The 15,000-nt window shown below is 39.1% G+C and overlaps 1 protein-coding gene across 1 annotated transcript in view; it reads right to left on the bottom strand.

The window, feature by feature from the left end:
* LOC124401678 (protein eva-1 homolog C) overlaps positions 1-15,000 on the bottom strand; it is a 44,150-nt gene that overhangs the window by 2,382 nt on the left and 26,768 nt on the right. The window contains exons 6-8 of the mRNA XM_046874110.1: positions 1,603-1,728; positions 445-454; positions 255-400 (exon numbers count right to left, since the gene is read on the bottom strand). Coding sequence (XP_046730066.1) covers positions 255-400; positions 445-454; positions 1,603-1,728 — 282 coding nt within the window. The remainder of the gene's footprint in view (positions 1-254; positions 401-444; positions 455-1,602; positions 1,729-15,000) is intronic.

The following is a 15,000-nucleotide window of genomic DNA, read 5'->3' as shown; positions in this document are numbered from 1 at the left end:
TTCACACTTCACTGCTGTCACACGGTTCTTATACATGTCCTGCACCACCCTCACATACTTCTCTGACACACCCGACTTCCTCATACAATACAATTTTAAAACCCTTTTACTTTTACTTTTTAAGAAAGAAAGAAAAAAGAAAGAAAGAAAGAGAAGTTTGGTGAAATGATCAATCTTAGTTGTATATATTTTTCCTGATGGAACAATAGAATTTTATAATAGACTTTTATGTGGGTATGTTGTGAGCACATTACCAGTGATGTAGGTGAAGGCAGCGAAGCCGTTGCTGATTAGTGCCATCTTTTTTTTAAACACAGCGCTGATGGCAGGATTTGGGTCTCTGGGCGATGCCTCTGTATAACTGTCTCCGTCTCTCACTGCTTCTCTACCTGTCGTTCTTCAGACTGGATTTCCTTCTCTGAGTCAGGGCCAGACTTCCCTCGCTTAGACTTTCCTAAAACACACACACACACACACACACACACACACACACACACACACACACACACACACACACACAGTGAAGTTTTATAGTGAAGAGAAGTGAACAGATCTTGTTTGTATGTGTCACACTGAATGAACACAGGTGGCAAATAAGCATGCTGTGTTCGTGTGTGTGTGTGTGTGTGTGTGTGTGTGTGTGTGTGTGTTAGGGATGATTTATCTCCACAAATAAAGCTGATGCGATTTGCATCTCGATGAATCGGCAACAATAGAATACATTAAAGATACATATGAAGCAGTTACTGATGTGATGCGATGCAGCGGAAATAATATGATGCTGTGCAGTTTAATATGGTACTGATAGTTCACTTTCATTTCTTTGGTTCAGACAAACAGCAAATCATCAGTTTACTTAAGTGCCTTATGAGCAGTCAGTTTGGGGAGACTGTTACTTTCTACTCAACAACATTTAGCAAAAACGTATCTGGTGAAACACGCAGCGAGTCACCAATCAGGGTCGAGCGCACGCTCTGTTTTACACGTGTTCTGATCTCAGTGTATCTACTGATCACCAGCATACAGTTCAACATCAAGCAGAACATTTAGAGAGGAATAAATGATGAAGAAACTCGAACTCACCAGGAAAATAAAATTAGTACTTTTACTGGAGTCACATTTTATCTACTGAATCTCCACTTTAACTCAAAAACTTCTGACTTTTAACACATGACCCTTTCACAAGCCTTTTAGTGCAAAAAAAAAAAAAAAAAGAAGAAAATAAAAGTGATGAAATAAAACCAGATGTTCTTTTCCTGTTCTGGCTCCAGAAGGTTACAGCTCTACCTCTGCCATGTTAATCTGTATTCTATGTGACTCTCAGAACACGGCTCTGTCGCTGGAGTGTTGTGATGCGTCGTATGGACGTAGCAGCAGCGGTGCTGAGAGAGAACGCCACATCATTACCCTTTATACTGATGTACCGATGCGAATCTGTGAATCTCACCATCCCTTGTGTTTGCTGAAATTGAATCCAACAGTGTGATTGTATGTGCGTGCCGTATTTATAATGTGTGTATAAGGATGTGCTTAGAGATTCTGAGTTGAAGTTAAAATAGGAGCCTCTACCAAAGGTAATTTACTCAAGGTCACACTCCTTACCTGGTGCAGGGTCAGAGGTCACAGATTGGTTCCCTTCAGAGGGTGAGCTGTCTCCCACCACGTTGGGGTCATGGGGTGGTGAAGATGGTGGAGTCTGAACTGAATCCTGTAGAAGCTTCTTAGGAACTGTGAGTAGAGAGAGGAGGAGAAAGAAACAGCATGAGAAAAAGAGAGAGAGACGGAAGCCAGAGAGAGGGAGAGAGAGAGAGAGAGAGAGAGAGAGAGAGAGAGAGTAAAAAAACAGAAGGGGGAGGGAGAAAGTAAAACATGATTCAGACTTAGATCATGAAATGTTTTCAAGTATCAAAGATCACTTCCCAAAACCGTCATTCTTTCTCTCTCTCTCTCTCACACACACACACACACACACACACACACACACACACACACAGATAGCAACCGTTCAGCCACACTGGTATGAAACTCTCTGTGTCTTTGATGAGGCTGTAAAACCCACCACAATCATCTGGCACTTACACACACACACACACACACACACACACACACACACACACTCACAGAGAGTCCCTTTTATTGTCGCTAAAGCAGTTTTGGCAAGAATAGTGCAGCAATCAGCAATGACATTCAGTCAGGCAGACACGCACATGCACGCACACACACACACACACACACACACACACACACACACACACACACACACACACACACACACAGACACACACAGAGCCAAAGATACACTCATTTATCTAAACCTCTGTAAATAAACCCAGCACCAGATTTAACATGACTGAGTTTGGACAATCTGAAATGTTCTCAGATCTCTCTCTCTCTCTCTCTCTCTCTCTCTCTCTCTCTCTCTCTCTCACACACACACACACACACACACACACACACAGAGATAATAAAACACTGGTATAGAGCTGTAGTCCCAGCTAACAGAGCACACAATCAGAGTATTCAGCAACAGTTAATGGTGTACCATTACAGACAGAACATCCTGAACACACTGAGATTCACAATTTTCTCAGAACGTCTCTATCAGTAGTGTCTTTATTGTTCACTTAAGAGTTTTGTGGCAGCTAAATATTAATAATTAATATTTAATCATTCTTGGCAATTCTTACATGAACATTTCTACCTGTAATGAATGAGCTTCTGAAGAACACCATCTCTGCTTGTCTTTCACAGGCAAGTGTTAAGGATTTTACATAGACCCCTACAGCTGAGTGTTTCCTGGTCTAACAACTTAAGCATGCAAACACACACACACACACACACACACACACACACACACACACACACACACACACACATACGGATTGTGTGGTTAGAGTGGGCACAATAAAGAAAATAAACTGTGAGATGAATGATCGCTGATGCTGTCAGATCCAATCACCTTGACACACTAATCACTATAATCACTCTGTGTGTGTGTGTGTGTGTGTGTGTGTGTGTGTGTGTGTGTGTGTGTGTCTAATCATGGGGTCTGGAGTTCAGTGCCTGATTAAAGGACATTGATTGAGGCTAACTGAAGGCACATGGGCACGCGTGCACACACGTGTGTGTGTGTGTGTGTGTGTGTGTGTGTGTGTGTGTGTGTGTGTAGGTGTATGTTAATATAGGTGTAAAACAAACATCTAAATGTTCCTCAGGAATAAACTCACTGAAAACTTCCCAGGACATATGTGTGTGTGTGTGTGTGTGTGTGTGTGAGCACGAGTGCTTGTGTTGATTTTGGCCCAGTTCAACTGGAATTCGTGCAAAAATCTCTCCCCATAATAAAAGCATCTAATTATAACTACAGAGGCGGGACAGCATATAGTGTGTGTGTGTGTGTGTGTGTGTGTGTGTGTGTGAGAGAGTGTGTTTTTAACTTTTTATAAAGGTTTGGTAGCGTCTGACTTCAATCACGATCCAGTCTAGGCATGGCACATGAAAGAGTAGAGTCCCCCATCTTCACACAGGTTTAGGGTATTTATACACTGCATTTAAAAAGTATTCAGACCCCCTTCATTTTAAAAAGATTTTATGCTGCAGTCTGATACTACACTCATTCAAAGTGATTTTTGTCCTCATTCATTTACATACAGTACCCCATAATGAGAAAGTGAAAACAGAATTCTAGAAATGTCTGTAAACTGTTTTACAATGAAAAAACCTGAACGATCACATGTATATAAGTATGTGCACTGCATTATATATATATTTCCCCCCCCCACTCTTTGAACCCCGTGGCTTATACAATGAAGCGGCTAATTTCTGGATTTTTCCTGGGTTTTTCCCGGTTTCACAAACCAAAAAACTGAACCCCATAACATCAGACTAATGAAATTGGTGAACGGGTTCAGGTGAACCAATGAAACTCTTTATATTAAATCAGATGCGCTCCCACTGAATCGGGCCGCACCACATCATAAATATGGATGATGTTCCTCTGACGTTTGACCTGCCGCTCACTCGGACTGTCTACAGGAAATGTGAATCATTCGTCACGCTGAAAACAACCGGGCATGAAAAAACACTTCACCTGTGTTCTGAGCTGCACGGCATCGGGAGAAAAGCTTCACCGGTGGTGATTTTTAAACGCACGACGATGCCAAAAGATAAACTCTCGAGAGAAATAGTTGTGAAAGGAAGGAGGAAGACAGTGAACAATGACTTTCTTGGTAGGCTACTGTTTAGATACAAGCCGTTGTAACAGACACTGTCTTTCATTAAAGCCTGTGTAAAGTTCATTAGTTTCAGTGTAGACACCTGCGGCTTATAGACAGGTGCGGCTTATTTATGTTCAAAATACAAATCTTTGTCAAATTCAGTGGCAGCGGCTTATATTTTGGTGCGTTTAATAGTCCGGAAATTACGGTGTATATATATATATATATATATATATATATATATATATATATATATATATATATATATATATATATATATATATATATTTTAATACATTTAATTTGTGCAAATTTAATTGATTACTAAATTAAATTAATATAATAAAAAAGTGTATTGCATTAATTAGATTTTTATATTTATATACTATACAATTTTTTTTTAGATTTTTGTCACCAAGCAGGCAGTTTATTTAAAATTGTTTTAAAAATGTAAAGAGTTGACAAATAAAAAACTGTGTTAATAAAGAATAATAAGTAATTTTATGTTTTGCATTTTCCTTCATCTGTACCAAAACTGAACTGAATCGTGAATTAAAAACCGAGATACATCCCCAACCATGAATTTTGTGTACTGTTGTGTACTGTTACACACCTAATATAAATAAATAAATAAATAAATGTAATGCATTTTTGTAAAATAATTAGCGTACTTTTAAATGGGCAGATCGTAATGTCAAACATCACAACTAATAGCAGTAACAAGCCTTTACAATCATGTTCATGTGTTTAAACCCCTCATTTTATACTGTAGTCTTTTCAGCCAGCGTATGATTGTGTTTCTGGACGTGCATGTATTCTGTATATCTGACCACACGTGTGGAATTCCTTTTTAACAATGTGGGTCACAGCTAGAAAAAAATGAAGAAATTTTTTGACGGTAACTCATATGCTGTCCTGCAAATCGAGCCACATCTGCCTAGCGAGCATGTAATTCCTGCTAGTATTAGCGAACACACTCTTTCTGCAAAGTACACATTCGTCTCTAATAAATATAAAAGATTAATTATAAAATGAAGTAAAATGTTAATACAGTACAGTACTGAAAGTAAAGAATGTGGTGATGTGTATCTTTAGCTCCACCTCTTTTTTTACATCATAGGACACTTCAACCAATAAACAAGCAGAGAAACAGTGCAAAGGCTATTACAGAACTGTACAGTGTACAGTACATGTACTCAATATAAATGTGATAGTGACCTGTATTTCTACCAATTTACACAAAATTCATCTCGCTATATTCTTGCAAATGTTTTCTGTGTGTGTTTACAGTGTGTGGGAGGAAGATTTACGGCTTAAACAATTAAAAAAAAGTTTTTTTGGGTTGGCGTCTGTCTATCGCAGTTTTTCGTTTATAAACGTGGAATTACTGTATATCAACTTTGGACCATTTTTGTAGAATTTAGTAAACATGCAGCATTAACGACATTACATTTACAATTGTTGCTTTAAAATGAAAAAGCTGCCGTTTTTAACACGTTATTAATACACAAAAAAACAAGAAACATAAACTAAATATCTTGCTGCTAAATTCCCACCAAAATACCGAGGTGATTTATATGAACACTACTCAAAGATCCCGACCTGAAATTAATTTGATTCTGATGGTCTGTTACTGTTTATGAAATAAAGTAGGAAGTTGAAAAAAAAAAAGGTTCAAAGACATTCCAGGTCTGATGTTTTGTGGGACAGAGAAAAGCACTCTGGATAAAGCTGCAGCTTTCTATAGAGTTCAGCTGCTCAGAGAGAAGTGCATTCCCAGCAGAAGAATGGCTCTGGATGGAAAACACGCGCTGAAAACGCAACAGCTGCTCTCTTAAAGAGCCTTTTAAAAATACAAGCATTCTGGAATTCATTAAACACAAACACACACACACACACACACACACACACACACACACAGAATTAATGGCAATATGCTGCTTACAGTGTGGTCACAAATTTACGGTACAATTTACGGTAATTTTGGTAAATTTACGGTACAAAAAAAAAATGTACAAAATATAATAATGACACATATGATATAGTAAATATTAGGTTTGTGTGGCTGCAACAGTGCAACCATGAGATAAAATGCTCTCATATTAAACAGGCTGAGCTTTGGCAATATGTATTATGGACAAGAAAACAGTGAGGGAAATGTTAGTGAAGCGTCAAGCAGCAGTTTATGTTGGAGATTCTTTAGAGTTTTTTTGGCCACTACAGGCCAAACAATACAATAATGCTCTACAATAACGTCCACATTTTGATGTCCTCTGATTGGATGGTCATAAAGCACAGAACTCGCAAACCACATCGGTACCAACTGCAACAGTTCCAATATATTCCTGTAGACTTTATAGCAGTTTTTTTATTCACAATGGCTAACAGATTTGTTTACGCTCACAAGGCCATTTACAAGATGGACTTTTTAAGAAAAACGGCATTGTGAGGAAACGTTCGACAAAACAGTTCAAAAAAGTTGTTAAGCTTTTTCATAAACCTTTTATACTATTGCGTTTTCTTTCCTGTAGAATTTACACAAAAACACACAATTTGTCTTTATTTCAAATGCCCAGGAAAACAATAAGGCACAGAAAAAGAAATACAGGGAAAATCACAGGGTCATGTTATGAGGTCAATATCGACGCATCTGTTAGAGATGATGTATGCGGGGGGTGCAGTTGTGGCTGCAGTGAAAGGAGACTTGCTGAATTGTGTTCATTGCGTTTCTTGCTTTAGTAATGCATTTATTCTTGTGTATGAGATTCCTGACTGTGAAGCAGCGCTCTGTTCGACTGCATTTCTCTATAATACTGATGGTTTCTAGAGTTGTGGCGTCACAATGATGGTATTAAAAGATGGATTTATTTAGGAAAGTGTGAAAAGCACGACCTGCAACTGGATGCTAGTTCTAGACAGACAGACAGACACACTGCTTCTGTCACAAGTGCTAAAGCAGACCTCACGTTTCCAGAATGTGACATCATTCAGTGATATGGTGAGGAGGTTACAGTGAACAACAGGTGGTCTGGGTCTGGGATTGAACGTGATGATGTGAACACGTCTTGTGTAAGAGTCCTTACAGCTGAAATGATTAAACACGACTAATATTAGAGTCCGAGGTGTAAATAGAAACCAGACGCATTTTCTTTGGTTTATGTTCACACAGCTGTGACTGAGAAATAAAGAAAACAGATTCAGTATTCCCATAGTTTATCTGTCTAACAAATAACACATTGGCACAATTTTTTTTAACCACATAAAATGTTTGTTAATTACCAATAATAATCAGATTACAGTGCTCAGTTTCAGATCAGTTAGTAAGCGAAGTTGAAGTTTGTTCTGCTTTTCATTTCATTCTTGGTTGAAATAAAACACTCAGCATTTTCTTGTTATAGTAAAACAATCAATTACTCTGTCCTGAAGATCTTTGTACAAATTCTGGCTTTATACTTGTTACAAAGTACTGACACTGGGGACTCCTTCCATTATGGTTAAATAAATGTTACCTCACACAAAACATTGCGTCAATAATAATGATCAGAACCAGCACATGAATAAAAACCTGAAATTGAACCAAGACCTTTTGATCAAACAGAATCAAGAATTGAATACACTCTGTTTCTGCCATAATGTTTGTGACAACATTTTTAGCATTTGGAACACGCCCTTAACAAGAGCGACTTACATTTATCTCATTTATACACCTGAGCAGCTACAGGGTTAGGGGCCTTGCCCAGGGGCCCAGGAGTGGCAGCTTGGTCTGGCTGGGATTTAAACTCACGGCTCTAAATCCAGTGCCTTAACCACCCACATTCCACCTTTCTGATTATAATTGACAGATGCACACTCCAACTTTAATTGGCCTTTAGTAGACCTTTGTAAAACCCGAATCTAAGATGTTACACTTTAGACATAAAGGACTGCAGTGTCCCTCAAAATCTCAAACTGCTACAAAGCCTGAGCAACTCTGCTCTACATCTTATACTTTATCCTGCACACCATAACAAACCTGTGTATAATGTGGCCAGCATTCTGTACAAGAACCGTTTCCCATAAAGCAGTTTGATGTCTAATGCTGACATTCAAGAGCTTCTTGCCTTATAAACGATATTGAAAGAAGGACATACGTGGTTTTTCAATGCTCAGCAACTTCAGGCATAACAAAAAACACCGGTCTTTCTGTGCTATTTATGACTTCGGAGGCTTGGTGATAACTCGTAACTTTAACGTTTCTCTTTTTTAGCCTGGATGGTGTTTGTCCGAGTCATGGGACAGATTCCGTTTCTAATGAGAACAACAGACACAGGGAAAAAAAAGAGACCATAAACTCCCACACACTGCCCCCCCCACCACAGACACAGACACACAGACAAACAGACACAGACACACACACACACTCCCCTTACTGCAGCACTGTAGGGATTTCAGAGATTCCTGTCTGATTCCCTCTGACATCACCCACACTAATGAGCATGTAGCTATCTTTCACACACTTTCACACACACACACACACACACACAAACCCAACCTAGCAACCCAACTGCATCATAGAAACCCGATTCCAAGAAAATTTGGGACACTGTACAGATTGTGAATAAAAACAGAATGCAATGATGTGGAAGTTTCAAATTTCAATATTTTATTCAGAATACAACATAGATGACATATCAAATGTTTAAACTGAAAAAAATGTATCATTTTAAGGGAGAAATAAGTTGATTTAAAATTTCATGGCATTAACACATCTCAAAAAAGGTGGGACAGGTTTACCACTGTGTGGCGTCCCCTCTTCTTTTTATAACAGTCTGTAAATGTCTGGGGACTGAGGAGACAAGTTGCTCAAGTTTAGGAATAGGAATGTTGCCCCATTCTTGTCTAATACAGGCTTCTAGTTGCTCAACTGTCTTAGGTCTTCTTTGTCGCATCTTCCCGCGTCTACTTTATGCTGCGTCAAATGTTTTCTATGTGTCAAAGATCTGGACTGCAGGCTGGCCATTTCAGTACCCGGATCCTTCTTCTACACAGCCATGATGTTGTAATTGATGCAGTATGTAGTCTGGCATTGTCATGTTGGAAAATGCAAGGTCTTCCCTGAAAGAGACGACGTCTGGATGGGAGCATATGTTGTTCTAGAACTTGGATATACCTTTCAGCATTCGATGGTGCCTTTCCAGATGTGTAAGCTGCCCATGCCACACGCACTCATGCAACCCTATACCATCAGAGATGCAGGCTTCTGAACTGAGCGCTGATAACATCTTGGATTGTCCTTATACTCTTTAGTCCGGATGACATGGCGTCCCAGTTTTCCAAAAAGAAATTCAAATTTTGATTCTGACCACAGAACAGTTTTCCACTTTGCCACAGTCCATTTTAAATTAGCCTTGTCCCAGAGAAAACGCCTGCGCTTCTGGATTCTGGAGTTTAGATATGGCTTCTATTTTGACCAATAGAGTTTCAGCCGGCGACGGCAAATGGCACAGTGAATTGTGTTCACGACAATGTTTTCTGGAAGTATTCCTGAGACCATGTTGTGATTTTCATTACAGTAGCATTCCTGTATGTGATGCAGTGCCGTCTAAGGGCCCGAAGATCATGGGCATTCAGTATGGTTTTCCGGCATTGACCCTTACGCACAGAGATTGTTCCAGATTCTCTGAATCTTTAGATGATATTATGCACTGTAGACGATGATAAAATCTCCAAATACTTCATGACTCTCTGCTCTCCCCTTTAGCCACTGCTCGTAACATTGGGGTAACTATGGACAATAAACTGTCCTTCTTCCCACATGTTGCTAATGTGTCTCGTTCTTGTAGATTTCTTCTTTACAACATCCGAAGGATTCGACCATTTCTGTCCATACAGGCTGCCCAGGCGCTTGTTCAGTCTCTTGTGATTTCAAGACTCGACTACTGCATCTCTCTGCTGGCAGGTCTTCCCCTGAATGCTATTCGTCCACTGCAAATTATCCAAAATGCAGCTGCACGACTTGTGTTCAATCAGCCCAAGTTCTCAAACCCCACCCCACTGCTGCACTCCCTTCACTGGCTTCCAGTAGCTGCACGCATCAGATTCAAAATGATGCTTGCCTACAAGGCCAAAAATGGACCAGCGCCATCTTATCTCGGTGACCTCATCACATCTCGCACTGCACCACGCTGTCTGAGATCCTCCAGCTCTGCTCGACTGGTACCTTCTTCTCTTAGAATGAGAGGTAAGTACAATTCAAGGCTCTTCTCTGTTCTGGCACCAAGGTGGTGGAAGGAACTTCTCCTAGATGTCCGTACAGCAGAGTCCCTGATTATCTTCAAGCGACGACTGAAGACCTACCTCTTTCTGAAACACTTAAATTAGCACTTTCCAAGTTTGTAGAATTCTAGGGTTATATTTATATTAAGTTTATAATCTGGCGTACCAGTGTAGATTTATTCATTACTAGAGATTTAAAGCACTTTTGTACGTCGCTCTGGATAAGAGCGTCTGCTAAATGCCGCAAATGTAAATGATAACTTCAATCTCTTTGCAATTTTTCTTTGAGAAACTCCTTTCTGATATTGCTCCACTATTTTTCGCTGCAGCATTGGGGGAATTGGTGATCCTCTGCCCATCTTGACTTCTGAGAGACACTGCCACTCTGAGAGGCTCTTTTTATAACCAATCGTTGCCAATTGACCTAATAAGTTGAAAATTGGTCCTCCAGCTGTTCCTTATATGTACATTTAACTTTGTGGGTTTGTAGTTCATTACCATTTCTAATCATACAATTAGGAAAAATTTTATTTTAGTTTTATCTTCTGCTAAACTGTGATTGATTTCAGTCAGCAGCGATGTGTGAAAGGAGAGAAGAGAGAAGAAGAGACTGCAGTATTTGCTGTGGGATCTGCCTGTGAAATGAAACGATGTCTCTGAAAAGTAAATAACTGAGTTTTTGGGCTAGGTGTTTAAATGCACGTTTACGCGTGTGTGTGTGTGTGTGTGAGTGTGTGTGTACGTGTGCCCACGTGTAAAAGAGCGTGAGGAGAGAAAATTGTGTTTGCTTCATAAATAGATTCCCAATAGCATGTGTGATAAGGAGCCAATCTGCACGCTAAACAATCATAGATGACACGGGAGAAAAAAAACCCTGTCTCGCTGTGTTTGTGGAAGTCATAGCACTTCCTGCTCCATGCCACAGGACTGAATAAGCCAGTGTGAGCGTCCTGACCCTGACTGACCCCGGCTCTCCACAGAATCCGTCGTGGAACACTGCACCAAAATACACAGAAGCCAGGGAAGGATTCAGCCTTTTATGGCCACTGAACAGGATCAGGAAGGGAAAAATATCTCATGAGATCATCTTAAAAGGTCGTGTTTGTTCACTCAACAGAACTTTTAAAGGAACAGGCCACCCTGATATATTTTAATTGAAATATTAAACATGACTTTAGCAATTCTGAGCACATGTTAGTTGGTGCTGCTGTTATTCCTGTTAGTGATTGTGTTGTGCCGTCTGACATTTGTATTGCATTGAGAAATTACAATACATTTTCCAGCAATCAATCAATAAGAGTAAACTTCAGCTTCTGAACACAAAATATGTTTTCTCACTCGTTATTATCAACATCATATCAATAAGAAATCTTGTTTTACAGTGGATTTGGAGACAATGCAGTGTTTGGACTTTGGACACAGAGTATGACTTCCAAAATGCAACGCAGCTACATTATAGCAGAGACTTGGGCCAGTCAGGGATGAACAAGATGACTAGCATTATTAATGTAGAAGATGTAGCTTTGTATGCTGATTTATTTTGGGCAGAGGACACAGGGGAAGAAATGAGAAAGTTGGCCAGACTAAAGCACTTCTGCAATGCTCTCTGTAGCCAGAGGGCTAAATCCCACTGCTAATGTTATAAATCACTTATACATGAAAACAGGCCATCAAAGAATTTTAATGTCATCAACTTTACATAAATATTAATATACACGCCATTTTTTTAAACGGATTCCAGGTCTGGCAATTCAACTGTAGTAAATTAAATGAAACTCTCAGGGCAGACGCTTGTAATCGCATTTTCATGACATCAGCATCATTTGAACACAGCTGCACAAAAAAGTTGGCACGTTGTACAAAACACTTCACTAAAACAACTCCTAACTGAACTTCTGCTTCTCCTGCTGCTGTTGAAACGTCTTTAACTGTTACATGTCCATCCAGGTGGTGGAAATAATTTCGGAGATGAGACACTCCACATCCTGACATCTGCCCCATAACATTTCCGTTCATTAGATGTTTAGCTTTTTAACTTGTCTAAATGTAGCTATTGCTTCTTCATGCCACTGTCCCTAAATCACACCAACACTTTGCTTTTAATTATTCTGGCCTGCGCAAATCTGCAGAAAACCTTAAAGGCAATTAAACGGCTTATTGAAAACAAAACAGAGGCTGTAAACACATACGTGCAATTAGGAGGCGACTGTTAATTCGAGGGAAAAAAGAGAGAGGATGCTGAATGAGTGAAACACAAACCATGTGTCTACAGTAAACTGAAACACCAGCTTCCACTTCACAATCTGTCTTTTATTCGCATTTTAGTCAGTCTCCTGCTGTGTTCGCTTCTTTAATAACATTTACATTTAATGGCTCTCTGTGGCTTAATGTGGTGCATCAGATGTCGAGTTCATGTGCAATTCGAATTCTCTGCTCTTCACGCTTTAAATGTGGTTCTATTTATGAGTATAATGCTGGTGTGTGTGTGTGTGTGTGTGTGTGTGTGTGTGTGTGTGTATGTTTGTGTTGTACACTGCCTCCCCCAACCCCCTTCTTCTTCCATCCTGACAAATTATCCTAAACAGCCAATAAAAACCTCCACATGTTACAAATCCCAAAACCTCATCTGCTTTTCCTCACTCAGTGCCACATGAGCACATTTTCAATCATTCTCCTAATTCCACCTGACAAAAACATGGGACATGGGTCTGAGACTTCACACCAGCTGAGAGTCCCAGCATAAGTTTAATTAAACAATACATCTGGACCATATGGCAAAGGGGGTGTAATACTTATACAAAAATTTGCAGACATTTTAATAAACTTTGGAAACCTGTTTTAATTAAATACAGTCAGGTCCAGAATTATTGGTATTTTCGAAAAAAACTGGACTTAAAAAATGTAGATTTATATATATATATATATATATATATATATATATATATATAAATATATAATTGCTTTCACACTGAGAGCATGAGAAACAAAGTCTAGGAAAAAGTTACTAAAAAACAAATATCTATCTATTAGGGGTGTAACTGTGCACATATTCGTACTGAAAGGTTTCAGTGCAGTTCTTTCAGTTCCTTACACATGTGTACCGAATGCTATCATAATTTTACATGTGGAACAGAGTTCAAATCTAAGTTCCCACACAGACATATTATGTAGCGGACCGCAAGTTCGTTTAGTCTTCGCCTCGTTTATTAAACTTGAAAAAATACACAACAATGACAGGTGTAAAAAAAGAAACCAGAGTTAGTGCAGTGCCACTGTGGCTCCTCACTCAGTACTGGAAATACGATTTGTAGTGCCCTGTTTTTGCGCATGCGTGAAATTGCGAGCACTTCCTGGTCATCTCTAACGCTATGAATTTATGAATACTTTAGGGTTTTATGTACAGTTTCAAGAATTTTTCTTAAAAGTAAAAAAATCTTCCACATATCGAAGGAATGAATGAATATAAGATGGGAGGAATGAAGACTTTCGTTAAAATATGCTAAAATAAGTTGAACAGTAAAACATGACTGAAACATGACTTAAAAACCGAGGTATGAACGACCCCATGAATTTTATCTTACACCCTGATATATATATATATATACTGTATCACACACACACACAATATATATATATATATATATACTGTATCTCACACACACACACACACACACACACAAAACCAATATACCAATATATACTGTATCACACACACACACACACACACACACACACTATATCACACACACACACATACAATATATATACTGTATCTCACACACACACACACACACACACACACACACACACACACACACACACAGACAATATTTATACTGTATCTCACACATACACACACACTATATCACACACACACACAATATATATATACTGTATTACACACACACACACACACACACACACACACACAGCCCACAGGCAGTGACTGTAACACACTTTGATTTACTGCGGTTTTGTGTCAGTACTGTAAATTCCTGTGGTGGTTTCAGTTTGACAATATAAAGTACCGCTGCCTGCAGCATGTCTTCTTACTCCTTTCATTTGACCTCCCCCTTTTTCCTTCACTCTCTTTTCCTCTGTCCTTTCAGCCTTTTCTTTTTCTCTGTGCATGGAAATCCTATTGCTTTGACAAGTTGAGCTTACATAGTAACGATATGTGTGTGTGTGTGTGTGTGTGTGTGTGTGTGTGTGTGTGGTGAGCTTTCTTTGTTAAATGTTTCACGCTGTGGCTCCATTAAAATATTTTGTAAATCAAACATTATTAGTGGGAAAGTGCTTTATTGTAAAGATGATCGGATTTTTCTGAAATTTTGAAATTCTCTTGCTGTTATTCACAGACTTTCAATCAAACAACAGGTCGAGGTCCTCAACATAAAGGTAACTAAAGGTAAGTATTAATTAAAGAAAGTGCGTGTTTGCTAGAACAATACAGCAGCATGATAGGACACGAGACTCAGAGACTTGGAGACATCACACAGATGAGAGGTTCTATTCTATTGTAACAGCT

Source organism: Silurus meridionalis, chromosome 18, assembly GCF_014805685.1.
Source record: "Silurus meridionalis isolate SWU-2019-XX chromosome 18, ASM1480568v1, whole genome shotgun sequence".
NCBI lineage: Eukaryota > Metazoa > Chordata > Actinopteri > Siluriformes > Siluridae > Silurus > Silurus meridionalis.
This window is presented reverse-complemented; position numbering and strand designations above follow the sequence as displayed.